Raw genomic sequence first — 27,158 nt, forward strand, 5'->3', positions numbered from 1 at the left:
TTTAACCTGGAAATAAGGAGGAATTTTCTGACAGGGAGAACAATCAACCAAAGGAACAGAAGTTGCCCTCAGAAGTTGTGGGAGCTTCATCACTGGAGACTTTCAAGAAGAGATTGGATTGCTATCTGTCAGAAATGGGGTAGGGTCTCCTTCTTGGACAGGGGGTTGGACTAGATTACCTACAAGGTCTCTTCCAACTCTGATTATCTATTATCTGTAACTTAGGACTGTTTTTCACACCTATGACCGTTGTAGCCTTCCCACGATCACAAGATCAAAATTTGGACGCTTGCTAACTATCTCATATTTATGACGGTTGCAACATCCCGTGGGTATTGTAATCCTCTTTTGCTGCCTTCTAACAAACCAGATCAATGGGGAAGCCAGATTCATTTAACAATCATGTTACTTAACTTAAGAACCGCAGAGTTTCATTTAACATCTGTGGCAAGAAAGGTCATTACAATGGGGCAAAGCTCGCTTAACAATTGTCTTGCATAGTCATGGAAATGGGCTCCATTGTGGTCCTGACTCCAGAACTACCTACATGCCCCGCCCACAAAAGCTGGCATTACAAAAAAAATCCCACATTAGACTAAATTGCTAGCTGAAATGCTTAAATCTGGAGGAAAGGAACGTGAAAATGAATATTAGCTTTACACCAATGGCCTTCAAACTTGGCAGGTTTGAGACTTGTGGACTTCAACTCCCAGAATTCCTGAGCTAACATGACTGGAGGAGGAATTCTGGGAGATTAAATCCACAAGTCTTAAAGCTGTCAAGTTTGGAGACCTTTGCTTTTAAACAATCGAGCAGAACATGAGAAATTGGCAGAAACAAGAGGCTGACAGCAACATGAGTGTTATTAAAGCAAGCCAGAATTGAAAATTAGTATGTTGCTTGTTACCATCCCACCGATGTCCACTTTCATTGATCACGTAAATCAGCGTTTTTCAATCTTGGCCACTTTAAAACTTGTGGACATCAACTCCCAGAATTCTCAGCCAGCTACAGTGGGAGTTGAAATCTACAAGTCTTAAAGTGGCCAAGTTTGGGGACCCCTGATCTCGCAGGTTCTTAACAGAATTGGGATTTCTGTAAGATTTAGGACAGAGGTCTCCAAACTTGGCCACTTTAAGACTTGTGGACTTCAACTCCTAGAATTCTCCAGCCAGCTGGTTGGGGGATTCTGGGAGTTGAAGTCCAGAAGTCTTAAAATGGCCCAAGTTGGACACCCCTCTTCTAAACCAAGGAGCAGGGTTCCGGTGGAACTGAGTGCAGCCCCCTGCGAGGGTGTGAAAACTCTCACCAGGCAAAGCAACACACCCTTGTGAGAAGGGCTCCTTCAGAGACTAACTTAACGTTTTATGTGTCCGCTGAGCTGCAGTTGTTTTCTAAGGCTAGTTCCTTGCTGGAAAGGGACTGAGGCAGCTTTTTCTGAGGAATTTTGTTTTGCCAGATTCTTTTTTGTTTCTGTTTTTTTTTATGATCGGTGATTCAGCTTTTACTGCACAGGGAGCAGGGGAGGGAGGGGGGAGGGGAAGGGGACAAAAGTTTTCACAACATAAACAGATAGAAAAGTGGAGCCAGACTGGGCTGGGTGAGGTGGATGGGTAGTGTAGACAGAGAAGAGAAAAATATTTGGAGACAATTAGAAAGAAATCTAATAATCTATTTAATGACATGTAGTTTACCTATATGTTGTTTTATTCTTTCTTTCTTTCTTTCTTTCTTTCTTTCTTTCTTTCTTTCTTTCTTTCTTTCTTTCTTTCTTTCTTTCTGTCTGTCTTTCTTTCTTTCTATCTGCTTTCTTCTCTTCTATAGCTATCCATCTGTCTGTCTATCTATCTATCTCATCTATCTATCTATCTATCTATCTATCTATCTATCTATCTATCTATCAATCATCTATCTATTTATCTATCTATCCACATATCTATCCATTTATCTTTCATCTAATCTATCTATCTATCCATCCATCCATCCATCCACTGATCCATCCATCATATGTGTGTGTGTGTGTGTGTGTGTGTGTGTGTGTGTGTAAAGATTCTCCAAACTTTGCAACTTTAAGAGTTGTAGACTTCAACTCCCAGAATTCCCCAGCCAGCATGGGGAATTGCCTGGCTGACCAACTCTGAGAGTTGAAGCCCACAAGTCTTAAAGTTACCAAGTCTGAACACACACACACACACACACACACACACACACACACACACACCACGATTTATCTATTAAGAAAATTTATATGGCTTCTCAACTCACTCACAGGAAGCTTACAAAAATAAACCCCCAATACAGAAACTTAAAAAAAAACCACCCAACTCCACTCCCTGGTGACAACCATTAAATGAGTCATTTGATGGTCTCCACCCCACTCTGGGGTCCCCAGGCCCATTGGCAGAACCACGTCTCCAGGGCCTTTGGAAAGTGTCAAGGTGGGAGCTGATCTGATTTCCGTAGGGATGGCGTTCCACAGGCAGGGAGCTACCACGGAGAAGGCCCTTCTTGTCAGTCCCACTAAATGGGGGTCCTTAGGAGAAGGGACTTGCCTCCCCACTCTGGTGGGTTGGGTAGATATGACTGGGTGACGAAGATAGTCCTTCAAGGAACTTGGTTCTGGCTAGGTAGGCTTTGAAGCAGTGGTGGGATTCTACCGGTTCAGCCCGGTTTGGACGAACTGGTAGTGAAAAATGCTACCGTTCGGCCTAACCGGTAGTAAAAAAAAAAAAACAGCTACCGGTTCCGCCAAACTGGTTATACAAGTTATTTTTTTCTTCCTCCCAACGATCAGCTGTTCCGATGATCAGGTGTGCTGGGATCCCCCTCGCTGTCTTACTGCTTCGCCCAGGAGGCTTCCCTGAGGCCCAGGAGGCAAAAAAACCCAGAGTGTGAGGGTGTGCTGCACACACAAAAAGCGCCATGCCCACCCAGTCACAGGGCCACTCCCACCAAGCCACGCCCACAGAACCGGTAGTAAAAATATTTGCATCCCTGCTTTGAAGATGACAACCAGGACTTTGAATTGGACCCAGAAGCGAGTTGGGAGCCAGTGCAGCTCCCTCACGAGAGGTGACACTTTTTGCAAATCTTGGCTGGCGCAAAACCGGATGCCACATCGCATTCTGCAGCCATTGAAGTCTGTGGAAGTTTTCCAAGGGCAGCTCCATGTAGAGCACATGGCAATAGTCAAGATGGCAGGTGACTAGGGCGCGGGTGATTGCGAGCAGAGATTATTACCAAGTAATGCAAATGTTTCTGATTCCTGGACTTACCAATTAAGCAATATTTATTTGGACAACCCAAACAGATCAGATGGAGTAGATTGCATGATGGAGACAATTCTTCCTCCCTCCCTCTCTCTCACATTCTTCCTGGCTAAACTTCTAGCGGAAGGTCACGAAACATGAAACATGTAGTTTAGTTTACCAAAGGGTTTTAGTGCTTTATAACTTGTGTTTAAGCCTAAAATCTTAAACCCACTATCTCCCACATTCCTTTTACTGTGGAAAATTTCTTCCTTTGTTTTCTTTTAAGGAGAGAAAGAAAGTAATTTTCCATAGAGGGAGAGAGGAGAGAAAAGCAGAGGAGAGGAGACAAGAGGAAGAAGGAAGAAAAAGAAGGAAGGAAGGAAGGAAGGAAGGAAGGAAGGAAGAGAGAGAGAGAAAGAAGGAGGGAGGGAGGAAGGAAGAAGAAGGAGAAAGAAAGAAAGAGGAGAGGAAGAAAGAAGGAAGAAGAAAGAAAGAAAGAAAGAAAGAAAGAAAGAAAGAAAGGAAAGAGAAGAGAAAGAGAGAGAAAGAATGAGGGAGGGAGGTTGGGAGGAAAGAAGGAAGGAAGGAGAGAAAGAAAGAAAAGAAAGAAAAAAGGAAGGAAGGAGAGAGAGAGAGAGAAAGAGAGAGAGAAAATGAGGGAGGGAGGAAAAGAAAGGAAAGAAGGAAGGAGAGAGAAAAAGAAAGAGAAAGAAAGAGAGAAAGAGAGAAAGAAAGAAAGAGGGGGAAGAGAAAGAAAGAAAGAAAAAGAGAGAGTGAAAAGAAAGAAAAGAAAGAAAGAAAAAGGAAGGAAGGAGAGAGAGAGAAAGAGAGAGAAAAATGAGGGAGGGAGGAAAAGAAAGGAAAGAAGGAAGAGAGGAGAGAGAAAAGAGAAGAAAGAAAGAAAGAAAGAAAGAAAGAAAGAAAGAAAGAAAGAAAGAAAGAAAGAAAGAAAGAAAGAAAGAAAGAAAGAAAGAAAGACAGACCCCAACGCAGAGAGTCCTGGGAGGGAAGGCAGGACAAAAGATTTCTCAACCCAGCCTTGTTGATCTGCACAGGCGGCAGCCCTCGGGAGAAAAGGAATCCTGCAGGATCCCCCCAGGGAGGAGGGGAAGGTTACCCGCGTTCAACCTCCTCCTCCGCCAGTGGGAAGGGAGGCCCGGGGCTCAGCCTAAACCCTTCCCTTCCCTTCCCTTCCCATGCATGAACGCCAACAAGCTCCCTGAAGTCCTCCTTCCCCCAATGAGGGTGGGGGGTGGGTGGGAGGGCAGCCAGGGCACAACCCGAGGAGAGAAAAGGCGCATTGTGGGGGTCGGACGATTTGTTCCGTGGAGCTTCGTGCACAGGAAGCTCAAGGAGCTGCCATTCAGTGCGCTCTCTGTGTGTGTGTGTGTGTGTGTGTGTGTGTGTGTGTGTGTGTGTGTGTGTGTGTGTTGCGCAATGCCCGGTGGAAACGGGGCCACCGGCGATTCCCACATAGGGCCACCAGCGTCCGGAGTTTCCCAGGAACGGCCCAACTCATTTTCCCCCTGGGCAGCCAAGCCGAGAAGGCTCCCAATTCTAATTCTGCCCCACCCACCCCCGGCCTGGAACGGACACAGCGAGGTCCTTCACGCCAAGCAAGTACGGACGGCCCTCAACTTACGACTGTTCGTTTAGCGACTGTTCGAAGTTAACGACGGCACTGGAAAAAAGGGACTCGGGGCCGTTTTTCACACTTATGACTGTTCCAGCATCCCCATGGTCACACGATCAAAAGTTGGACGCAACTGGCTCCTATTTATAGCAGTTGCAGTGTCCTGAGATCCTGTGATCCCTTCCTGTTTTTCATTCCCTCCCTCACTCCCTTCCTTCCTTCTCTCCCTTTCTTCCTTTTTACCTTCTTCCTTCCTTCCTTCCTTCCTTCCTTCCTTCCTTCCTTCCTTCCTTCCTTCCTTTCCTTTCCTTTCCTTTCCTTTCCTTTCCTTCCCTTCCTTCTCTCCCTACCTTTCTTCCTTTTCACCTTCTTCCTTCCTTCCTTCTTTTCTCCTTTCTGCCTTCCCTTTTCTTTTCCTTCCTTCCTTTTCTCTTTTCCCTTCCTTCCCCCTCCTTCCTTCCATCCCTCCCTTCTTTTCACCTTCCTTCCTTCCCTTTTCTTTCCCTTCCTTCCTTTTCTCTTTTCCCTTCTCCCTCCCTTCCTTCCTTCCCTCCCTTCCCTCTCTCTCTTTTCACCTTCTTCCTTCCTTCCTTCCCCCCTTCTTTTCCCTTTTCTTTCCCTTCCTTCCTTTTCTCTTTTTCCTTCCTCCCTTCCTTTTCACCTTCTTCCTTCCTTCTCCCTTTCTCCTCCTCCTCCTCCTGTGACTTTCTGACAAGCCAAGTCAATGGGAAACCCAAATTCGCTTAACAACCGTGTGACTAATTTCACAACCGCAGGGATCCACTTAAGAACCCTGGCAAGAAAAGTTGTACAATGGAGCTCCCTCTGCTTGATGGAAAGGCCGTCCATACTTCTTGGATGGAGCTCTAAGTCTGCTGGAACTACAGCGCCCATCACCCACTCCGGACAGCAGGCCTAGGAGTGATGAGAGACACACCCTTCTTGGAATAAGAAGAGTCCAACTCCTTTTCTGTAGCTTCTTGGCTTTTGGGATCCTCCTCCTGCAGACCATCTAAAGCCAAGGCCTCCCAACGTGGCACCTTTAAGACTTGTGGACTTCAACTCCCAGAACTCCCCAGCCAGCCATAATAAGGCATTGTTTTTACTTGTGTGAATGAGTAGAGTTCCCGTGGGTTGTCATCATGATACCACCCAAACACGGGAGGAAAGAGAGAAGCTGAAGGAGGAGCGAGAAGCCATCTTAGGCAGGAAACTTTCTAAACAGGCTGAGTTCGCATGACACCTGGAACCGAAACGTGTCTGTGCAAGTGCTGAAACACTGGGAAAGATGACCTGTCTTTAGCAACACTCATCAAACCTGTCGGGATGCTTAAAGTACATTTTGTCATCTGGTTTCTCCTCATTAAGTCGAGGTCTGACTTCCCGCAACCAGAATTTCTTTCCTCGGAAAATCATGTGGGTGGTGAGATCCTGTTCCTCCTTCTCTCCTCCTTTTCTCCTTTTCTTTCTCCTTCTCCTCTCCCCTTCTTTTCCTTTTCTCTTTTCTTCTCCTTCCTTCTTTTTCTCTTTTCTTTTCTCTTCCTGTCTTCCTTCTTTTCTTTTCCTTCCTTTTCTCTTTTCCCTCTCTTCCCCCTCCCTCCCTTCCTTCTTTTCCTTTTCTCTTTTCTTTTCCTTCCTTCCTTCTTTTTCTCTTTTCTTTTCTCTTCCTTCCTTCTTCTTTTCTTTTCCTTCCTTCATTTTCTCTTTTGCCTCCCTTCCCCCTTCTTTCCTTTCTTTGTTTCATTTTCTTATCTTTTCCTTCCTTCCTTCCTTCTTTTTCTCTTTTCCCTTCCATCCTTCCTTTCCTTTTCCTTCCTTTTTTTCTCTTTTCCCTCCCTTCCCGCTCCCTCCCTCCCTTCTTACCTTCCTTTCCTTTCCTCTTTTCTTTCCTTCCTTCCTTTTCTCTTCTTTTCTCCTCCTTCCTTCCTTCCTTCTTCTTTTCTTTTCCTCCCTTCTTTTTCTCTTTTCCTTTCCTTCCCTTCCTTCCTTCTTTCCCTCCTTCCTTTCCTTTCTCTTTTCTTTCCTTCCTTCCTTCCTTCCTTCCTTCCTTCCTTCCTTCCTTCCTTCCTTCCTTCCTTCCTTTTCTCTTTTCTTTCCTTCCTTCTTCTTTTCTTTTCCTTCCATCTTCTTTTCTTTTCCTGCCTTCTTCTTTTCTCTTTTTCCTTCCTTCCTTCCATGTTTCTCAACCTTGGCCACTTTAAGATAGGGGTGGACATCGACTCCAAGAATTCCCCAGCCAATTCTGGGAGTAGAAGTCCATCCATCTTAAAGAGGCCAAGATTTGAAAAACATGCCTTTATGAAATGTACCCAATGGGGGGAAAAATGTTCTACTCTATCGAACAGAGAAAGTTCTCAATGCTCGCTAAGGCCTCTTTTCAAAAAAAAGAAAAGCTGGTAATACAAAGTTTTGAAACCAGGGCTTTTTGGAGGTCGAAATACCTCCTGAAGCCCTTCCAAGATACTCATGCATGCAGTACCTCTCGGCTTTTACTCAGGGGCTAACAATAGCTTCCCGTTTTTCTTTCTCTCAGTTCCCACTTCCCTGTTCTTGGCATAGTTAAGCGGGCTCTGGGATTCGTTGCTAATGAATCAGACCGCCTGTCTTTCCCAGTGTTCTCCGAAAACACTTGATAATGAACTAAACGGCATTAAATGAAAAGGAAAAACCCAAGGCTAACAACAGCCCCTCTGCGTGTTTGTGTATGCTTGCATCTGGGGCAAGCAAAACCACCTGCTTGTTTTCATATATCAAAAATTTTAAAAAAAATATCTGCTTGCTTTTCTCGACATCTAAAAAAAAAACACAACTGGCAACTTAGCTGGTATATTCGTCGGCATCTTCGGGGACGTCACGATGTTTTATATTATATTTCTGATAATTCATATTTTTTTTAAATAATTCATTCCGTTTGGAAGTTTAGGGCCTGCCTTCCCCTGGATCGGTCCCTCCGAATGTTAAAGATAAGACGTCTGCTTCTTACGACTCACAGTCTACTTTTTATTTCTAAAAAAAGCAAAACTTTCCCTATCCCATCGCTTAAAGATCTTTGAAAGGTGGTTGACTCTCACCGACAGAGAAAGTAGAAACTTTCCGATTTTCCCTCAATTGCTCAAGCTGCAGATAATTGAAGAAGTATTATTTCTCCATTCCTGTTTTTAATTCCTTCTTCCTTTCCTTCCCTCCCCCTACCCCCCTCCTTTTTTTTCTTTTTTTTTTTACTGCCTTAGATAATCTTCCAGGCAGAAAAAAAACTGGATTTTCCACCCATAAGGGAGGAAAACAAAACAAAAACCCATAATCCACTTCTGGCTGATGTTTCATTTCCTGCAGAAAATGAAGTAATCTGACTGCAGGGAGGAGATTAAAAAAGATTGGGTCAGGTTTTAATCCTTTGCCGAGGGGGACGATGACGGAGGCTGGAGGCAGGTTTATAGGGAGCCGCAACTGGATGGAGCTGCAAATTCCACTCAGGAATATTGTCTCCACTGACAGCTACAAGTAAGTAAATGGCAACGGAAGAGGGTTGGGAAGACTTTAAGACCAACTTTGGTTAGCATGGAGAGGGAAGAATGTTCCCATCAAATCATTCCGCTTGAAGAAAAAGAAACCCACTATGATTTCTTTATCATTTTAAAATAACTAGATGTTTTTTGGTCTAATTAATACCAAACAAAACATCAGCATGGGGGATTTATGGAGAATATGTTACGGGGGTGATTGGGATTAAGGATGAAGGCTTTCTTTTTTTATATATATTAGCAGCGTTGGAGGCTTAGAAATGTAAAAAGAGATTTTTCCATTTTTGCTATGTTTCGTCTCGGGGACATTCTTGGGTTTGACACCTGTAACTTCTTCTGTTATTGATTTTTTTTTTAAATTAATGAAGTAGGACAACAACAACCCCCACCCACCCAAGTGTAATGAATTTGAATGAAATGAAAATTTAATTTTTAAGTGAAATATAATATTTAACTCTTCTGTAGATGTGGAACTGTTTTGCCAGTATAAAAAGATACGGAGGCATGATTAAAATGATTTTTCTTTCAAGAGATTAAATTATATCCACAAAAATATTAATAGAGAATTGGTTCGATCCTTTAATGTATTTCTTAATCAAGACCATATGGAGCATCTGTGGCTCCACTGTCCTGTTTTGACGAGACAAAACCATTTCCGAAATCAATAAACAACACATTTTATTTTATTTAGGCTGTGTATTTATCATGTTTAGAAAGTACCCATCCTTTTTGTACAGCAACTCTGAGAGGTGTATGAATAACTGTAAAAATATAAAAACCATAAATAATTATTATATTAAAACAGTTTAAAAATGAAAGTAAGATAATCAAAATTAAACATTTCTGAAGAGGGGATCAATCTATTTTCTAAAGCAACTGAATGGATGGAAACTAATCAAGGAAGAGGCAACCTAGAAGTAAGGAGAAATTTCCTAATAATGAGAACAGTGGAACAACTTGCCACCAGAAGTTGTAGGTGCTCCATCACTGGAGGTTTTTAAGAAGAGATTGGGCAGCCATTTGTCTGAACTGGTAGAGCGTCTCCTGCCTGAGCAGGGGGTTAGACTAGAAGACCTCTAAGGTCCCTTCTAACTCTGTGATTCTGCATCCTGAGGATGGAGTTTTCCCCCCACGCATGTTTAGGGTGCTTCCCTCTGCTGAAGCATAAGGCAAGGATTGTTAAAACACCAGTGTGGAAAAGTTAGAAAGAAAGAAAGTCTAGGGAGGTCAAAAAAGTCAAATCACAACCAGGCAGCCGAGGTTTTTCATCCTTATATTTTGGACACTCCCTGAGGCCTGGATGGTGGTTTTGTCTGTTGAATGAGGAACACGTGAAGATCTAATAATAATAATAATACCATTTTTATATATTATACAAGGTTGTTATATAATTGCTATTAGTAATTGGTATAGTATTTCTATTGGCCAATCAATTATTAGCCAAGTACTAATTGCTATTAGTCCATTACCAATAGGGTGTTTACACACCCATCTTTTGCAATTTTTCTGCTTTTTCCACTGCAACATTTCTCTTCCTTGCACACTGGCCTTCGGTTCATCCTGGAGAGCACCCCTCAAGGGAGCGATTCCAAGCTGGACACCCCCCTCTTCTTTGGGTTTTGGGGGAGGGCTACAAATCTTGTGATTCTGCAGCTCCAGGAGACGGTTATGGGGCACTGGAGTAAAGTGCTTTACTAAGGAACATTATTTGCCATACGTAGCATGCATACCAGGTGTGCGGCTTTCAGATCTGTGGACGTCCATTTCGGCTGCAAATTTTGGAAATCTAAAATGAAATTGCAGACATGGGTTGATCTGTGTAATCAGAGGAATATCTGAATCTGGGGTTTTATTCTGCCTGGCTATCATGCTATTGCGATTGTGATTGCGATTGCTATTCTACTCTACTCTCTATTCTGTTCTGTTCTAGTCTAGTTTAGCCTATACACTCTACTTCTATTCTGTTCTGTTCTCTTCTCTTCTCTTCTCTTCTCTTCTCTTCTCTTCTCTTCTCTTCTCTTCTCTTCTCTTCTATTCTACTCTACTCTACTCTACTCTACTCTACACTACACTACATTATACTATACTACTCTACTCTACTTTCTATTCTATTCTATTCTATTCTATTCTATTCTATTCTATTCTATTCTATTCTATTCTATTCTACATCATCATCATCATTATTATTATCTATTCCATCCTTATTTTCTTTTGCTTTATTATTTTATTGTATTTTATTTTTATTAAGCATTTTATTTTTTGCTCCAGCAGGAGGTGCAACCATGAAGCTAGTGTTGGCTGTTGCGGTCCTCCTGATAACTTTGTCTGCAGTGGTGGCAGGTAAGACCTGGGGAAGGAGAGGAAGCTTTCACTGGCGGGAGAAAACAGGCCCCTTCCCCTTCAATGTGATGGATTGCTAGAAGGAACTCTTGGAGGGAGGGAGGGAGGGAGGGAGGGAGGGAGAAGCAAGCAGGTAGATAGAGATAGACAGACAGATAATATAGATAGAGAGATAGACAGACAGATAATAGAGAGAGAGAAAGACAGGTAGATAGAGATAGATAATAAACAGATAGAGACAGACAGATAGGTAGATAGACAGACAGATAAGAGAGAGAGAGAGGCAAATGTTGCACAAATAAATAGCATACATGATGCAAAAATGTGTACACTCCAACCCCAAATATCCATTGCTCATTCTGAGTTCTGAGTTTATTGAACCTTGTGTCAATTTCTCAACACATAGCTGGATTCACACAACATGCCGGACTAAGCTAAACAGAATTGGGTGGTTTGCAGTTCAGTATTTTGTGAGAGATCAAGTATGGTCCCGATATGATTTGTGAACCAGATTATTACATTAAGCACGGCTTATTTGTTTGGATGTAAATAATGCTTGTTATATGAACTCAACATGAAGTGTGGGTTTAGCGTTGTGTATCAGCAAGTAACAAAGTTGCTGTTTCAATTTATTTATCCCAAGACTCCAATGAAGACGGTGGGAAAGAGCCCACCTTGGCCGAGAAATTTGAGAAGTTTCAAAAGGAGGTCCAGACTTTTGTTGATAACCTTGGTGAGAAGACCAAAGTTGCGCTCCGTGAATTCCACAACAGCGAATTCAGCAACAAAACCAGGTGACACATTCTTCCAACTATAACTATTAGGAGGGGAATAAGGTGTGGTGAGGGGCCTGGGTTCAGCCATCTTGGCTGAGAATTGAAAGAGAAGAAGAAGAAGGAAGAAAAGAAGAGAAGGAAAGAGGAGAAGGAGAGGGAAAGAGGAGGAGAAGGAGAAGGGGAAGAAGAAGGAGAAAGAGAAGGAAAAAGGAGAAGGAGAGGGAAAGAGAAGGAAAGAGGAGAAGGAGGAGGGAAAGAGGAGGAGAAGGGGAAGGGGAAGGGGAAGGGGAAGGGAAGGGGAAGGGGAAGAAGAAGAAGAAGAAGAAGAAGAAGAAGAAGAAGAAGAAGAAGAAGAAGAAGAAGAAGAAGAAGAAGAAGAAGAAGAAGAAGAAGAAGAAGAAGAAGAAGAAGAAGAAGAAGAAGAAGAAGAAGAAGAAGAAGAAGAAGAAGAAGAAGAAGAAGAAAAATTCTCCAGAAAAACCCAACATCTGAAGTACATCAACCAAAGGAAGCCCATCTTAATATTTAGCGTCAAACTTCCCCTTCTTAAATCTGGAGACAGTTCCCCGGAGTATGTTTCTTCCATTCTGCTTCCACGTCCTGGTTTTTTTCATAATTCAGTTTTGGAAGTTTTTCTGCAGCTCTTCCTCACTTCTGCCAATTTTGAAACCATGGAAGCAGGAACATCTGCAGCCGCCCAGTTCTTATCCTCTATTGATTAATTCTTGATCCGTTCCTGCCTCGGCCAACCATAAACACCTCACTCTCATCCCATAATAGGAGTAAAATTAATAATTAAATGCTCCCTTCCCATCCATGTTGCTAAAGAAGCCACAATGACATCCCAAGCGCTTACAACATCCTTGTGCAAACAGCAGGAATTAGGCGACGCGAACCGATCCAGCCATGATGTAAAGGAGCGACAGTAAATGATTTCCACCCGTTAGCATAAAGGGGGCCATGATGCACGTTGACATCCCCTGATTCTCTCACCCCACCCAATTTGCAAGAACCCACGACTTAAATGTCAGTGTATTTGCCTGAGCTGAGCATTTGTTGAAAAAATAATAATAATCCAAGCAATTCATACGGTGGGAAATTCCCTGCCTGCAAAGCCATCATTCCTTCGTTGCATGTGACATTCTCTCCCTGTTTATCTCAACGATGAAACTCATTCCAGGATTAAAGATTTTCCTGGGGTTTTGCTTCACGGACTGTCCTCCCGGCCTGATTTTTCATCCTTTTGTGGCTTCTTAAATCATCGCCCTTTTTTTACGAACGGAAAATGTCCTAGCCAAGGTCAGCTTTCCATCAGTAAACAGCTGGCATCTGAGCAGAGCTAAAAGGGTGCAAAATATTTTTGTGGGGGGAGGGAAATTGCCTCTGGTTCTCCTTGTGGATTGGGTTCCATGAATTCTCGATCCACAGGGAGACCCATTTTTAAGAAGCTGGGATCCCAGATGCAAAGCTTCAGTTGTAGTTCAGCTTTCCGGAACGGACTTGTTTCCTCCATCAACCAGAAAATGAAGACCTATCGAGCCTGGAAGCCGAAAAGGGAATATCAGCCGTCTAGATTAGCCAAAAAAAAAGAGGCAAAATTCTATTTACTCAAAGGGAACAAACATTTGCAGGCAGAGGAGCCTGACAGATGCAGCACCCACCACTAGATGAAGATATAGAGCAGCCCAAGAGGGCTCCATTGAGAACATCCTAGGGGGAAGAAGGACCCCGAAGTGGGGCGCTGAGTTTGTTTAGGTGGTCCTTTGTGCTCTCTGAACTCAGTTGTTTTCTTGCAAAGGTTTCAGCACCCAAACTAGGGAACATCATCAGTGCTGGGTGAAATGGTATAGGGCAGTGGTGGCTAACCTTTTGGGGTTCCTGTGCTAAAAATTGTGTGCGCGCTGGCGCTCCAATGCCAGCATCCAGAAGGCAATGCGCATCCTCCCACCCCGTGCACATGCGCACGCAATCCCCCCCGGCCCCCACCCCCTTACCTGGACTGTGCCTCACGGCTGATTTTCAGCTGGTTTGAGGCCTTTTTCAGCTTCCTGGAGGTTTGACAAAAGCCTCTGCAGGCTGAATAGGCCCATTTCATCACTTCCGGTATTACAGGAAGTGACAAAACGGGCCTATTCGACCTGCAGAGGCTTTTTTCAAGCCTCTGGGAAGCCGAAAAAGGCCTCAAACCAGCCGAAAATCAGCTGTGAGGCGCGTGCATGTGCAGTGAGGTAAGTTTGTCTGCAGCTCGTGTGCCGGCACAAATGGCTCTGCGTGCCACCTGCGGCACGCGTGCCATAGGTTCGCCATCACGGGTATAGGGTCGCCTGCTTGAGCAGGGGTTTGGACAGGGGTGGGCTTCAATTAATTTAACAACCAGTTCTCTGCCCGGTTGCTGGGTGGGCGTGGCCATGGTGGGCGTGGCCTAGTCAGCCTCCTGCACCACTCCGGGAGCAGAAATGGGCTGCAGGGAGGGGGGTTTTCGCTCTCATCGAGTTCCGGAGACTCTCTGGGTTTCCAGCCTTCCGGAACTTCTAGGAGGCCCATTTTTCCCCCTCCCCGAGCCTCCCCCACTTACCTGCAATCCAAAATGGGCTGCGTGGGAAGGGCAGGGTGGGTGGAGCCAGCCAGGGGAGAGATTTGCCGGTGTGCTGAACCGACCATAAAATTAACAACCGGTTCGTCCAAACCGTTGCGAACCGGTAGCAGCCCACGCCCCCCTGGAGTTAAACTAGAAAGACCTCAAAGATTCCTTCCAGCTCTATTCTGATTAACTGAGTTAGTCTCCTCTGCTGCCTCTTTGCTCTCTGGAATCCAGCCCCTCCCTGCTGGGAATCCAGACAGCATTCCACCGCACAGAGACAGTCCTGCCTTAGGCAGGGGGGTTGGACTGAAAGACCTTCAAGGTCCCTTCCAACCCTATGATTTTATGACAGCCTCTCAGGTGTTTTCTAAATCCCTGCCAAGGAGTGCCAGTCAGATTTTGGCAAGCAGCTGGATCATCTGGAATTCTTGCTGGAGGCTCAGCGAAACAGCCAAACCGGTTCCTGAATTAGCACATCTGTGATTTGAAAAAATTATCCTAGGATTAGCGTCTTAAGCAATATGGACTCTCTATGATCGAGTATGAAGCGGGGAAGCCTGAAGTCCAAGGTGAAACCTATTTTGGGAAGCAGCGGACCCATGTGGCAGAACAGGAGGATGGAAAGAAACATGTTTGACAATATACAGGCAATCCTCGACTTACAACAGTTCATCTAGTGACCGCTCAGTTACAAGGGCCCTGAGGAAAGCAACGTATATTTTCACACTTATGGCCATTGCAGCATCTCCAGGGGTTGTGTGATCAATGCTTGGCAACTGGCATGTATTTATGACGGTTGCAATGTCCTTGGTGGGGTGTCATGTGATCCCCTTTTGTAACCTTCTGACAAGCAAAATCAACAGGAAAGCTGGATTCCCTTAACAACTGTTACCTTCCCATTGAAGTGGTACCTATTTATCTACTCGCATTGGCATGCTTTTGAACTGCTAGGTAGGCAGTTGCTGAGGCAAGGAACGGGAGCTCACCCCGTCGTGTGGAGCTCGGGTTTCAAACCCAGGCTGTCAGCCTTCCATCAGGCAAGCTCGGCATCTTTAACCATTGAGTCTTGCCCAGGGGTGTCAAACTCAAGACCCGGAGGCCAGATCCGGCCCACGGGGTGCTTAGATCTGGCTCATGGACCCACCCTGGAAACAGTGAAGGACTGGCCCACAGTGCCTCTGCTAGTGAAAACAAAGCTTGGGAGGGCCACATGCAGCCCACTTGGGCTCCGTTTTCAACCGCGACGGCCTCCTGCAGCCCTCTGCCAGCGAAAATGTAGCCCAGGCGGGCTGCATGTAGCCTCCCTGAGCTCTGGCAGAGGGCCGAAGGAAGCCGTCGCAGCCAAAAATGGAGCCTTGATGAGTGATGTTGAGCTGGCCACGCCCACCTTGACCACGCCCCCAGCCACACACACAGACGCCCCTCCCCCGCCGAGCAGTGGTGGTATTCTACCGGTTCAGCCTGGTTCAGCCGAGCTGGTAGCGCCGATGAGTAGTGGAGACCAAACCATTGCTCTCCAACACTCTGCTGTTGGGCCCACACACCTGGCCAGGCTCCCATATTCACCTGTATGTCCTGCTTTTGAAGCCCAGCTTCTATGCACCACGCAGCTGATTGCTACACAGCAGCTGCTGAAGCGACAGGGAGAGTGCAAGATTGCAGGCGGCGAGTCGGGAGGCCTCTGTGCCTGCTCAAAGTGCACGTTTGATGCATGCACATGTGCGAAGTGTGTGTGTGTGTGTGTGTGTGTGCAAGCAAAGCGTGCCCACCAAGCCACACCCACCAAACCAGTGGTAAAAATGTTTGAAACGCACCCCTGGCCTCGTGGTCAAACACAACCCTGATGCGGCCCTCCATGAAATCGAGGTTGACACCCCAATCTGGCCAGTTTGAAAGTTACAATTTTCTCCCTGTCTCCTTTATCACAGAAACAACCAGGAAAGTCCCTTTCTCCTCTCTTCCCTCACCCACTGTGCGGCTGAGGGCTAGGCTGCCTCTTATCTAACTGTTCCCTTGGCAGCCTCTCTTAATGTAGTCTCCCAAGGTCTTTCCCGCATTGCAAGAGTTTGGGAGCTTTGGGGGGTGGCAAAAACCAACTCATCATTTCTCTTGTCCTTGGCAGGAACTGGCTTTCCGAGAGTTTCCAGAAGTTGAAGAAAAAAATTGAATCCATAACCTCCCAAGATGGATCTGACTGAATGTCCCTGGGTTCCACCAGTGCTAGAGAAGATGGTCATGTAATCCCAACCGTAGCAGTGGGAAAAAAATAAATAAATCTCGAGAGAGGTTGACCAGAAACTCCAACCTTTCATTTTCTACTTTTTCAACCCATCATTAGACATAAATACAGAGAAGAAAAAAAAAATTAAGTACGAGTTGTTTCCAATCATTTCTTTCTAAAATGTCGCCAACGAATATCAGGGTGGTACAATTAGGATTAAAAAATAAAAAACAACCCTTTACATTTTCAAATTTTCTTTTTTTGTCCTGCCCTGACCATTTTTTTTTCCTTTTTGTAAGATCGGGGCCCAGATTTGATTTTGAGTGCATTCACAAATATGTTTCACATTTCCTTCTTGCCCTACAAAAACCACTTTAAAAAAATGGATGAAGTGACTTTCCAAATAAATGTTTATAGGTAGTACTTGTCAACTAAAAAATACTTCTTTGATCGTTTTAGTTGCCAGCAGAAAGGGAGTGGGGGAAAGCAGTGCATTCCTTAAATGCCTCAGATAATGGCCTTGGCAGCTCAAAGCTGTTGGCGCCCAAGATTATGACTGGAGAGCATGGTTGATGACTCTTGGCTATGGATGTGTCCCATTGGACAATATACATCCAGGCAGGGGGTGGGGGGGGAAGACCAGGGTCAAGGGGGAAAGGAATGATGTGTCTTAGAGTTGGCTGTACCTAGGTAACGCTGACATGGTCACGCCTAATAAATCAATTTTTTTAACTCTGAGAGATACCGCTAGAGACATGATCTTAATTGTCGGAGCCCTGACAATACTTCACTTCCGACTCCAATTGAGCTCAACATTTCTGTTGCTAAGCAAGACAACTGTTAAGTGAAGTTTGCCCTGTTTTATAAGCTTTCTTGTTAAGTGAGTTGCTGCAGTTGTTAAGTAAAGCAGTTGTAAAGTGATTCTCCTGCTTGGGTGGGGGTGGGTGGATGGGTTGGACTAGATGACCTGCAAGGTCCCTTCCCACTCTGCTAACCTGTTAATCTAATCTGGTTTTCCTATTGCCTTTCCTTGTCAGAAACCTAACCCTGGAATAATACAACCGTCATAAATATGAGCAAGTGCCTGAATTTTGATCACATAACTGTGGGGTTGCTGCAATGGTTATAAGTGTGAAAAATGGTCATAAGTCACTTTTTTTCAGTGGCTCATATTTATGATAGTTGCAGCGTCCAGGGGTCATGTGATTCCCCTTTGAACCATGTTACTGATTTAAGAATTGCAGTGATTCACTTAACAACTGGGGCAAGAGAGGTCATAAAATGGGGTAACGTGCTCATTTAACAACTCTCTTGCTTAGCAGTGGAAATGTTGCACTCAATGGTGGTTGTACGTCGAAAAGTATCTGTACGCCCGTCCCCTGCCTCCAGAAAGCTGGCATTACAAAAATCCCATGTTAGACTAAATTGCTATCTGAAATGCTTAAATCTGGAGGAAAGGAATGTCGAACCACTTAAATGTGAATATCAGCTTTAAACAAATAACAGATGATCAGAGTTGGAAGGGACTTTGTAGGTCATCTAGTCCAACCCCCTGTCCAAGCATGAAAACCTACACCATTTCTGACCGATGGCAGTCCAGTCTCTTCTTGAAAGCCTCCAGGGATGAAGCTCTCACAACTTCTGTTCCATGGGTTGATTGTTCTCACTGTCAGAAAGTTTCTCCTTATTTCCAGGTTAAATCTCTCCTTGTTCAGTTTCCATCCATTATTCCTTGTCTGGCCTTCAGGATGCTTTAGAAAACAGCTTGACCCCCTACTCTCTGTGGCAGCCTCTCAAATATTGGAAGACTGCTATCATGTCTCCCCAGTTCTTCTCTTCACCAGACTAGCCAGGCCCAGTTCCTCATATGCCTTAGTCTCCAGTCCCCGAATTATCTTGGTTGCTCTTCTCTGCACTTTTTCTAGAGTCTCAACATCTTTTTTAATAGTGTGGTGAACAAAACTGGATGCAATACTCTAGGTGTGGTCTTACTAAGGCTTTATAGAGTGGTATTTTTACCTCCCTTGATCTTGATCGCATCCCTCTGTTAATGCAATTTAGGATCGCATTGCCTTTTGTACACTGCTGGCTCATATTTAGCTGGCTCATCGAGCAGAATGTGAGAAATTGGCAGAGACAAGAGGCTCGGAGCAAACATGAGTGTTACTAAAGCGAGCCAGAATCGAACATTAGTATGTTGCTTGTTATTGTCCAAATTTTGGTTGTAAGTCGAGGAGTACCTGAAATCTGGAACGAAAATATTTTGCCCTGCGCTTAAAATCTCAACCTTTCCAGGGGGATCTCGTATCCTACGCCTGACTCCAAGCATACTTTCTTTCCAGAATGGAAAAACATCTCTGGATTTCTGTAACCATTCAAACAAGGATTTTTGCTCCAGCTGGTCTTAGAAGACAATTTTTGAAGGCCTCCTTCAGATACAGTTGGTTGATCAGTGACCGGGAGCAAATATTGCTTAAAATCTAAACAAATTGTCCTTGTCTCTCTCACTTCTGTCTACTCATCACGTTGGATCCTTGAGTAAATATTCCTTTGGACCCGTAGTTGTTCCAAAGCTCTGCTGTGAAAAGTTTTCATAGACTTTTTTTATAGGTCCTTCAGAATGCAGAAGAGATCAGAAAAACATGGAAATGGAAAAGAAATGATCCCTTTTAATACTTTTGCTAGTAGAGATACTCCTTTGTCACAACTAGGACCAGAATTCCATCAGTCATTGGGGTCATAAGTTGAGGATATTACAATACTGAATATTACAATAATTATGATCGTTATTATTATTCTTTGCTATTACAAAGAGGACCGTTTCTTCCTGACTTCCATGTTTGCTGGATCTCTCCTGGATGCAGAAGGAACTCGTCTTTGAAAAGTCTCCAACAGCCTCAACTTTATGACCACAGCGTACAGCCTCAACATCTGGCCACAAATTGGTAGTTCTCCACTTACGACCACAATTGGGAGCAGAATCCCTGTCTTCAATCAATGGGGTCATAAGCTGAGGCTTCACATCACCGGGCCCAACTTTTTCAACTATCTTTTTGTAGCGCTGGTTAAGCAAATCTCATGGTCGTAAGTCCAAATCCACTCTCTTGAATGGGGTGTGAGGTTTTTTTTGCCATTAAACAACCAGTCGTAAATTGAGGACTACCTGTACTGTATGCAACAGTGCTCCCAGGAGGGGAGGATGTCCAAATTTTAACAATTTTAAAATTAATTAATTGAGTCTTATTATTTTAACTGCCCTTGTATTGGGTATTATTTTGAAATATGCTTCCCAGAGTCCATATAATAATTATAATATGCATGGGGCAGCCAAAACAAATGGGTAAATAACAAGAAATAAAACGTGTGATTTGACAGGACATATCCCATACAGATGACATGGAAGGTAGAACATTCTAGATCCTAATGGTTCAGGCTGGACTTGGACAATAGGATTGACACTTTTGAACTTGGCTGTTGGAGAAGACCACTGAGAAGACCATGGACCATCATGAAAACAAACTGATGGATCATCAAACAAGTCTACCCAGATTTCCTACTTGAGTCACAAACAACCAGGGTCAATTTTTTCTATTTTAGACACGTTATGAGAAGGCCAAGTTCTCTGGAGAAGACTCTGATGCTGGGAGAGATGGAAGGAAAGAGAAGAAGAGAATGGCCCCCAAGCAAGGTAGATGGACTCAGAAACAATGAGAGGACCTTTGGGCAGAACTAAAAGGCCAGGAGATCTAGATAGTCACAGAATAACGCAGTTGGGAGGGTTCTTGGAGGTTTTCTAATCCAACCACCTGCTCACACGGGAAACCTTACACCATTTCAGACAAATGGCTGTACAACCTTTTCTTCCAAACCTGTGGAAGATGGAGCACCCACAAGTTGTTCCATTGATTAATTGTCCTAACTGTTAGGGAGCTTCTCCCTAACATTTCTCCTTTGTTGAAGGTTGGTTTTCTCTTCGATTAGTTTCCATCCATTGCTTCTGGTCCTGCCTCATCACTGGAGAATGCTCGCCTAGAAGGTAGAACGTAGAATATCTACCTAGATCTTCTTGGATAAAGCTGTCTATCAAGAGAAGATCTATCCAGGTGGTCCCTAAGGGCCAACCACTTGATGGCGGGCAGTAAATCCAATCAAAGTGGCTCTTTCACTCCTGATTGGTGGCAGCTCCACAAATACCAGATATCAGAATTGATATCCTTCCAGATTCCTTCATCATGCTTCAAAGATCATTGGTAAGTTTTGTTTCCCCATGCCCTTACGGTCTGATTCTGTTTACTTAGACTTTGAACAGGAAAAGGAGAGGTATGTAGTTTGGGAGAAGGTGGGCAATCATTTTGCTTGTTGTTGGTGGTTTTTTTTTTTTCATTTTAGCAAGACTTCAGCCCCCTATAAATCTCCTGTTTTTCATACAAGCGCCAGCTGGATCCAACTCTTCCCCGCTGTAGCTGGATAAGAAAACGTGAGTGTGATGGAACCTCTAAGCAGTTACCCCACGTCTGGGCAAGAGAGCCAGTGAAATTGGAATAGTTGGGTGTGGAAAGAAGAAGAAGAAGAATGTTATTTGGGGATTCTTAAGTCCTAATTTTGGTGGAACAGACAAACCAGGTGTGGTAGTAGAGGCAGCCCCAGGATTCAGCCAGCCTTTTTACGCCAACAGCCTAGGATCAAAGTTGGATGTTAGGAACAAGTCTCGCGTCTCAAACCACCTTAGCACTTTTAACAAATTAACAGAGCTGAAAGGACCTTGTAGGTCATCTAGTCCAATTTTGTAGAGACCTTGCTGGTTCTAAACGGGGGTGGATTTTTTTCTCCCCCCCTCTAAAGATCAGAAAGCTCATTGCCTCATTCTTGTTGTTGTTTTTGTAATTTTTGCCTGTCGGAAAACACCTTTACAAGGGCCAAAGTGAGAGAACCAGCTTTTCATCCGATAGAAGAAAATAATTTTTGCTTAATATTTGAATCGCGGAGTCCTTGGTCCTCTCTGAGCATTGTTGTTTAACCATCCTGTCTTTGCAAGCAATCAGGATTGGGGGCCAGGGGGTGCCTTAAGCATTTGGAGAGCCCAGAATGATGTATGTATAACTCGTTGAGTTCCAGGCCACCAGAGTGTCTCATCTATTTTATTTTAGGTCTTCAGAAACCTTCCAAGGAACAGAGAAGAAACTGCCCATCTGCCACCAACAGGTACAGCTGAGTCATTTCTAGAAAATAGCAGTTGGAATTTTTCACATCGTGCACCTATGCCGTAAACAGACTCCTTCCAGATGGGAAAGGAGATACAAACAGGGAATCCTCCACTTATGACCATAATTGGGACCAAAATTTCTGTTGCTAAGCAAAGCGATTGCTAAATTAGTTAATCCGATTTTACAGTCTTTGTTGCCATGGAATTAATAAAGGAGAGTAATTGTAGTTTGGGATTGACACAAGGGGGTTCTTGGTGCTGTGTGAGCTTGCTTGGTTTTTTTTGCAGATGTTTCATTACCTAGCTAGGTAATATCATCAATTCTAGAAAGGAGTGGGGTTTGTGGAAAGGAGCAGGGAGGAGGAGGAGGAAGAGAAAGAAGAAGAGGAGGAGGAGGAGGAAGAAGAAGAAAAGGAGGAGGAGGAGGAGGAAGAGGAGGAGGAGGAGGAGGAGGAGGAGGAGGAAGAAGAAGAAGAAGAAGAAAAGGAGGAAGAGGAGGAGGATTGTAGGGTCTTCGGTGCTCTTTGAGTTTGGTGGTTTTCTTGCAGACGTTTCATAACCAAACTAGATAACATCATCAGTGCTGGTCCTTTCTGTCTTTGCAAACCACTTTGGGGGTCTCTGCTTGAAAGTTTAAGTATGTGATTGGATCTCAGTCACTGGATTTCAATGGGTGTCTGGTGCCCACTGAGATCGGTGGATTTTTTGATAGGCGTCGTTGATAAACCACCCATCAAACCAGGATCAGCCATGTCAAAGAAGGCATTTGACCTCAGAGCTTTCCCAATGTTTGTTTACCTTGGCCTATTTTTCTCGTCCCAAACCTTAGGATAAGCGGTTGCAGAAATGAGCCTGAAATTGTTGGTTGTTTCAACCCTGCTGCTCCTACTCTGTTCAGGTTAGTTTTCATCCAAACGCTTTTTCTTTCATCTTACGTATTTTTATTTCATTTCACTTCGCCGCACAGTCAGCAGGGGTGGGATTCTACAGATTCGGACCAGTTTGGGAGAACCGGGTGTTAAAGTTACAGCTAGTTCGCCAAACCGGTATTTCACCCAACTGGCTGGCCCTGCCCCTCCCGCCCCTCCCCTCCCTGGAGTATCTATGAGGTCCATTTTCGATGGAGGGAAGTGTAGGCAGGATCCGTATGGAGGCTCTGGGAGGGAAAAATGGCCTTCCTTGGAACAACCGGAAGTGGCAAAACAGGCCTATCTCCAGCTTCCGGTAGGCCTCGGGAGCCTGGAGGAGGCTGTTTTCACCCTCCCAGTGGCCAAGGGGAGGGGCCTGGACCCTTGGGAGGGTGAAAACAGCCTCTTCCAGGCTCCGGAGGCCCATCAGAAGCCGGTCATAGGAAGTTCTAGTAGGCCCCACTCACCACGGCCCCGCCCACTGAACAACTGGGCAGCGGACTGGTTGCTGGAATTTTTGAATCCCACCCCTGACCGTCAGCCAGATGTTCGGGCTGGATTTGGCATTTTTGCCCGCTGATGGAGTCCTTCCCCGCGAGAGCCAGAGATTGTTGTTGGATGGTGTTACAAACCTCATCGCAGGATGGAAGCCGTTGCAAGCCAGGCTGCCTTTTGCAATTGACTGACGGGGAAATTTGTCAATGCCAGTGGTGTTCCAAGGCTGATCCATTTGTTTTGGGGTTGCAAGGCCCCTCTTACTATTTATTTCATGATTTGATTTGATTTTTTTTCTTTACAGGTAGTCCTTGACTTACTATGGCTCATTTAGTGACCGTTCTAAGTTACAACGACACTGAAAAATGTGACTTAGGACCATTTTTCACAGTTACGACTTTTGCAGCAGCCCCATGATCACGTGATCAAAATTCAGACGCTTGGCAACTGACTTATATTTATGACGGTTGTAGCGTCTGGGAGGGGGTCACTTTTGCGACCTTCTGACAAGCAAACTCAATGGGGAGGCCAGATTCACTTAACAACCGGGTTACTAACTTATCAATTGCAGTGATTCACTTAACTGTGGCAAGACAGCCATCTGTCAGAAATGGTGTAGGGTCTCCTATTTGGGCAGAGGGGAGCTTACTAGATGACCTACAAGGTCCTTTCCAACTCTTAATCTGTAAGTAAATAAGAAAAAATTGTAAAATGGGGCTAAATTCCCTTAACTAATGTCTCACAGAACATAAATTGTGGGCTCAATTGAGGTCGTGAGTCGAGGACTACCTGCATTTTAAATATTTTATTTTATTATTTCACTTCATTAGTTCATTTCATCATTTCATTTCATTTTATTATTTTATTTTTATATTGTGTTGTGTTGTGTTATTTTATTTTATTATTTATTTTGTTTTATTATTTTATTTATTATTTTATGTTATGTTATCGTTTTATATCATATATGATTTTATTATTTATTATTTTACTTTACTATTTGATCCCAAAGGTGGGAATCGCCACCAGGGCCTGGGTAGAAGAAACCCAAGCCAACGTCTCGTCAACCAAACTCAAAGTGATTCACTGTTCGCCCACATTCAGTTCTCTCTGGCTTTTTTCCCCAGAGGTTCTCAGCTACACCGTACAGAAGAGAGAGGCTGAGGAAAAAACCGTGCTGACCCAAATTCAGGATGCGGCAAAGGGGTACTTGGATTACGTCACCGATGTGACTAACTCCTGGGTAGACAAAGTCAAATCCTTGGAAGTCAGCCAGCGAGTTTGGTAAGGAAATGACAGGGGTAGGTTTTTTAATTCCCCCAAGGAAATATTACATTCCTTTCTGATCAGTGGTAGATTATGTTTATTATTGATATTATTTATTTTAATTTTTTTATCCTTCTTTTATTACATTATAGGTAACTTGAGGTAGCGAGCGTACCTAATACTCTTTCCTATTATTAGTTTTCCCACAACATCCCTGTGAGGTAGATTGGGCTGAGAGGGAATGACTAGCCCAAAGTCACCCAGCTGGGTTTCATGGCTAAGGCAGGATTAGAATTCACCCTCTCCAAGTGATTGGCCCAGTCACCCAGATGGCTTTTATGACTAAGGTGGGACTAGAACTCACCATCTCCTGGTGATTGGCCCAAAGTCACCTAGCCGGCTTTCATGCCCAAGGTGGGACTAGAACTCCCTGTCTCCTGGTGATTGGCCCAGAGTCACCAAGCTGGCTTTCCCCAAGACTGGATCAAAGCCAATTTTATCTTCTCCTAAATGACTTACGTCTGGTTTTCACACAACCGTTGCAACCTCTCCATTTGGCCACTGGTGTGTATTTATGACGGTTGCAGCCTCTGAGGGTTGCGTGATCCTCTTTTGCGACCTGGTTTCCAACAAAGCGAAGTTAGTCAATTTCCTTAACAAACCGTGGCCCCCAAAGGGGGCATCCACTCAACTAACTGCTGTCTTGCTTAGCCACAGAAAATTCGGGTTCTGTTTTGGTTGTATGAGTCGAGGATTATATGCCGTGAAAAGAAATCTCTGGGGCTGACGATTTGAAAGGTGCCTTCTCTTCTTTCTTCCTTTCCAGGAACAGCTATAACAACTTCATGTCAACTGTGGAAACCTATAAAAACATTATCACTGATCAAGTGGTATATTTCTGGCATGACTAAGGAGCCTGCTAGGCAGCCCTCCCTGTGCCGTGTCCCCCAAATCTTTGCGTGTGTGAGAGAGAGAGAGACAGAGAATATTCCCAGAGATTCCAGGTCTGGCTTTCCGTATTTTTTCGTGGGAGAGCGATGCCCTTCTGCTTAGCATGTGAATAAAGTTTGTTTCTACTGAGGCCTCCAGACAGCTCTCTGATTCCAGCTTGGGGATGGATTTGTTTGTGGAAGTACAAGGGATATATATATATGGATCTTGGTTGTTTGGTTTTCCTCCGTAATATATATATATATATATATATATATATATATATACACATATATATATATATATATATATATATATATATATATATATATATATATATATATATATATAACAAGTATATATAATATTTGTTTTCTGAGGTTCTCGTATTTGAGTGGATCTTGTTGTCAGCTCAAGATTGGAAGAGCTGATGAGTCTCATATCCGCTCAGCCTTGCTTCAGAGTGAATGAGAAGCAAGAGCTGAAGACAGAAGCCTGAAGAGGATGAATGAGACTTCATCGAACGTGCCAGATACAATCTACGGAGAAACCAAACAACCAAAGATCCAGATATATAATAATCTATACAGATAAAAGTGAAAATGACTCAAGCATCATCACAAAATCTCCAGAAACAAAAAGCCTACAAACTTGAAATTTGGCACGTATGTTCCTCTTGGCTTCTAGGTGCTCACAAAGAAAGGATTTTTCAAAATGACCATCAGAGCATTAGTATTACATCAATGGTGGGGTTCAAATTTTTTTACTGCTGGTTATGTGGGTGTGGCTTGGTGGGCATGGCAGGGGAAGGATACTGCAAAATCTCCATTCCCTCCCCACTCCTGGGTGAAGGTTACTGCCAAGTCCCATTCCTTCCCCACCCCACTAACCTGCTTTCCAGCTCCGTTCTCCTGTGCAGGGCAACCAAAGAAGACCCAGCCAATCAGCTGGGACTTGGGAGGCGGAGCATAGATGGGGGCAGGGCCAGTCAGAGGTGATATTTGCTGGATCTCTGAAACTACTCGAAATTTCCGCTACCGGTTATCCAGAACTGGTCAGAACCATCTGAATACCACCTCTGTATTATGTATATTATTATTATTATTATTATTATTATTATTATTATTATTATTATTATTATTATTATTATTATTATTATTATTACACTCTGATGCTAAGGAGTTCTACTCTCCCTCCCCACTGAACAGAAATCTGTTCCAAATGCAAAACACAAGCAGAGGAGAGGATTTTTAGTTCCAGTTTTAATTTCACAGCAGCAAGCAGCTTTAGCACAGAACATTTCAGCTAAGCCACACCCAGGCTCCTTGCTGTCTCCCTCTTGCTCACAGCAAATACTCTTTCAGTTTCCAAAGCACCCTGGACTCTCTCACACACTGACAAGATGCTAGCCAGATGAATACTGATGGATGCTGGTAGGCATCCCAAAACTAAGCCTGACCACATAGTTTTGTATCGAAGCACGGGTATCAAGCTACTTTATTTATATTTTATATATATACCCAATTCTTACCTAATTCCAGCAACTGGTCTTTATATGTTTTAGCCTCCAATCCCCTAATCATCTTTGTTGCCCTTTTCTACACACATTCACACATATGTATGTATGTATGTACGTACTGTATATTTACAGATTAACAGAGTTGTTGGAAGGGACCTTGAAGGTCATCTAGTCCAATATATATAATTGGATATCTCTAGTTTAATGAAAGGAAGGATGAGGGGCTGCCCCCCAAAAAAGGGGGTCAAACTATTCTCAAAAGCATCTGAAGGCAGGACAACAAACAATGGACTGAAACTAAACAAGGAGAGAAGCAACCTGGAACTAAGGAGAAACTTCCTAACAGTGAGGACAATGAACCGGTGGAACGACTTGCCACCAGAAGTTATGGATGCTCCATCACTGGAGATTTTTAAGAAGAGATTGGACAGCCACTTGTCTGAAATGGCAGAGGGTTTCCTGCTTGAGCAAAGGGGTTGGACTAGAAGACCTCCCAAGGTCCCTTCCAACTCTGTTA

At 44.0% G+C, this 27,158-nt stretch overlaps 1 protein-coding gene and 1 long non-coding RNA gene across 5 annotated transcripts; both read left to right on the top strand.

Moving 5' to 3' along the window:
- Positions 1-8,244: 8,244 nt before the first annotated feature.
- On the top strand, positions 8,245-16,743 carry APOC1 (apolipoprotein C1). 2 transcript variants are annotated; one of them, XM_026715480.2, is made up of 4 exons: positions 8,245-8,385; positions 10,674-10,745; positions 11,389-11,539; positions 16,225-16,743. In XM_026715480.2, the coding sequence occupies exons 2-4, from the start codon at positions 10,688-10,690 to the stop codon at positions 16,298-16,300; spliced, it is 285 nt and encodes a 94-aa protein (XP_026571265.1). In that variant the 5' UTR covers positions 8,245-8,385; positions 10,674-10,687; the 3' UTR covers positions 16,301-16,743. The 2 variants fall into 2 exon arrangements, with proteins under 2 accessions (XP_026571265.1, XP_026571266.1); XM_026715481.2 differs by having other exon boundaries at positions 8,248-8,385; positions 10,677-10,745.
- Positions 16,744-20,107: 3,364 nt separating this feature from the next.
- LOC148124978 (uncharacterized) lies at positions 20,108-25,273 on the top strand. Of its 3 annotated transcripts, XR_015744703.1 has the most exons (6): positions 20,108-20,573; positions 20,713-20,800; positions 21,471-21,525; positions 22,356-22,424; positions 24,054-24,210; positions 25,019-25,273. It is a non-coding gene; the product is annotated as an uncharacterized LOC148124978 (long non-coding RNA). The 3 variants fall into 3 exon arrangements; XR_015744702.1 differs by lacking the exon at positions 20,108-20,573 and having other exon boundaries at positions 20,649-20,800; XR_015744704.1 differs by lacking the exon at positions 20,108-20,573 and having other exon boundaries at positions 20,655-20,946.
- The last annotated feature ends 1,885 nt before the right edge of the window (positions 25,274-27,158 follow it).

The sequence above is a fragment of the Pseudonaja textilis genome, chromosome 10 (assembly GCF_049901715.1).
Source record: "Pseudonaja textilis isolate UNSWEBS1 chromosome 10, rPseTex1.2, whole genome shotgun sequence".
Classification (NCBI taxonomy): Eukaryota; Metazoa; Chordata; class Lepidosauria; order Squamata; family Elapidae; genus Pseudonaja; species Pseudonaja textilis.

Bases quoted from the DNA above. Each gene is read 5' to 3' on its own strand.
- APOC1 (XM_026715480.2), top strand. From the start codon at position 10,688: ATGAAGCTAGTGTTGGCTGTTGCGGTCCTCCTGATAACTTTGTCTGCA. The intron at 10,746-11,388 runs GTAAGACCTGGG...ATTTATCCCAAG, and splicing joins TTTGTCTGCAGTGGTGGCAG to ACTCCAATGAAGACGGTGGG. The intron at 11,540-16,224 runs GTGACACATTCT...TGTCCTTGGCAG, and splicing joins GAATTCAGCAACAAAACCAG to GAACTGGCTTTCCGAGAGTT.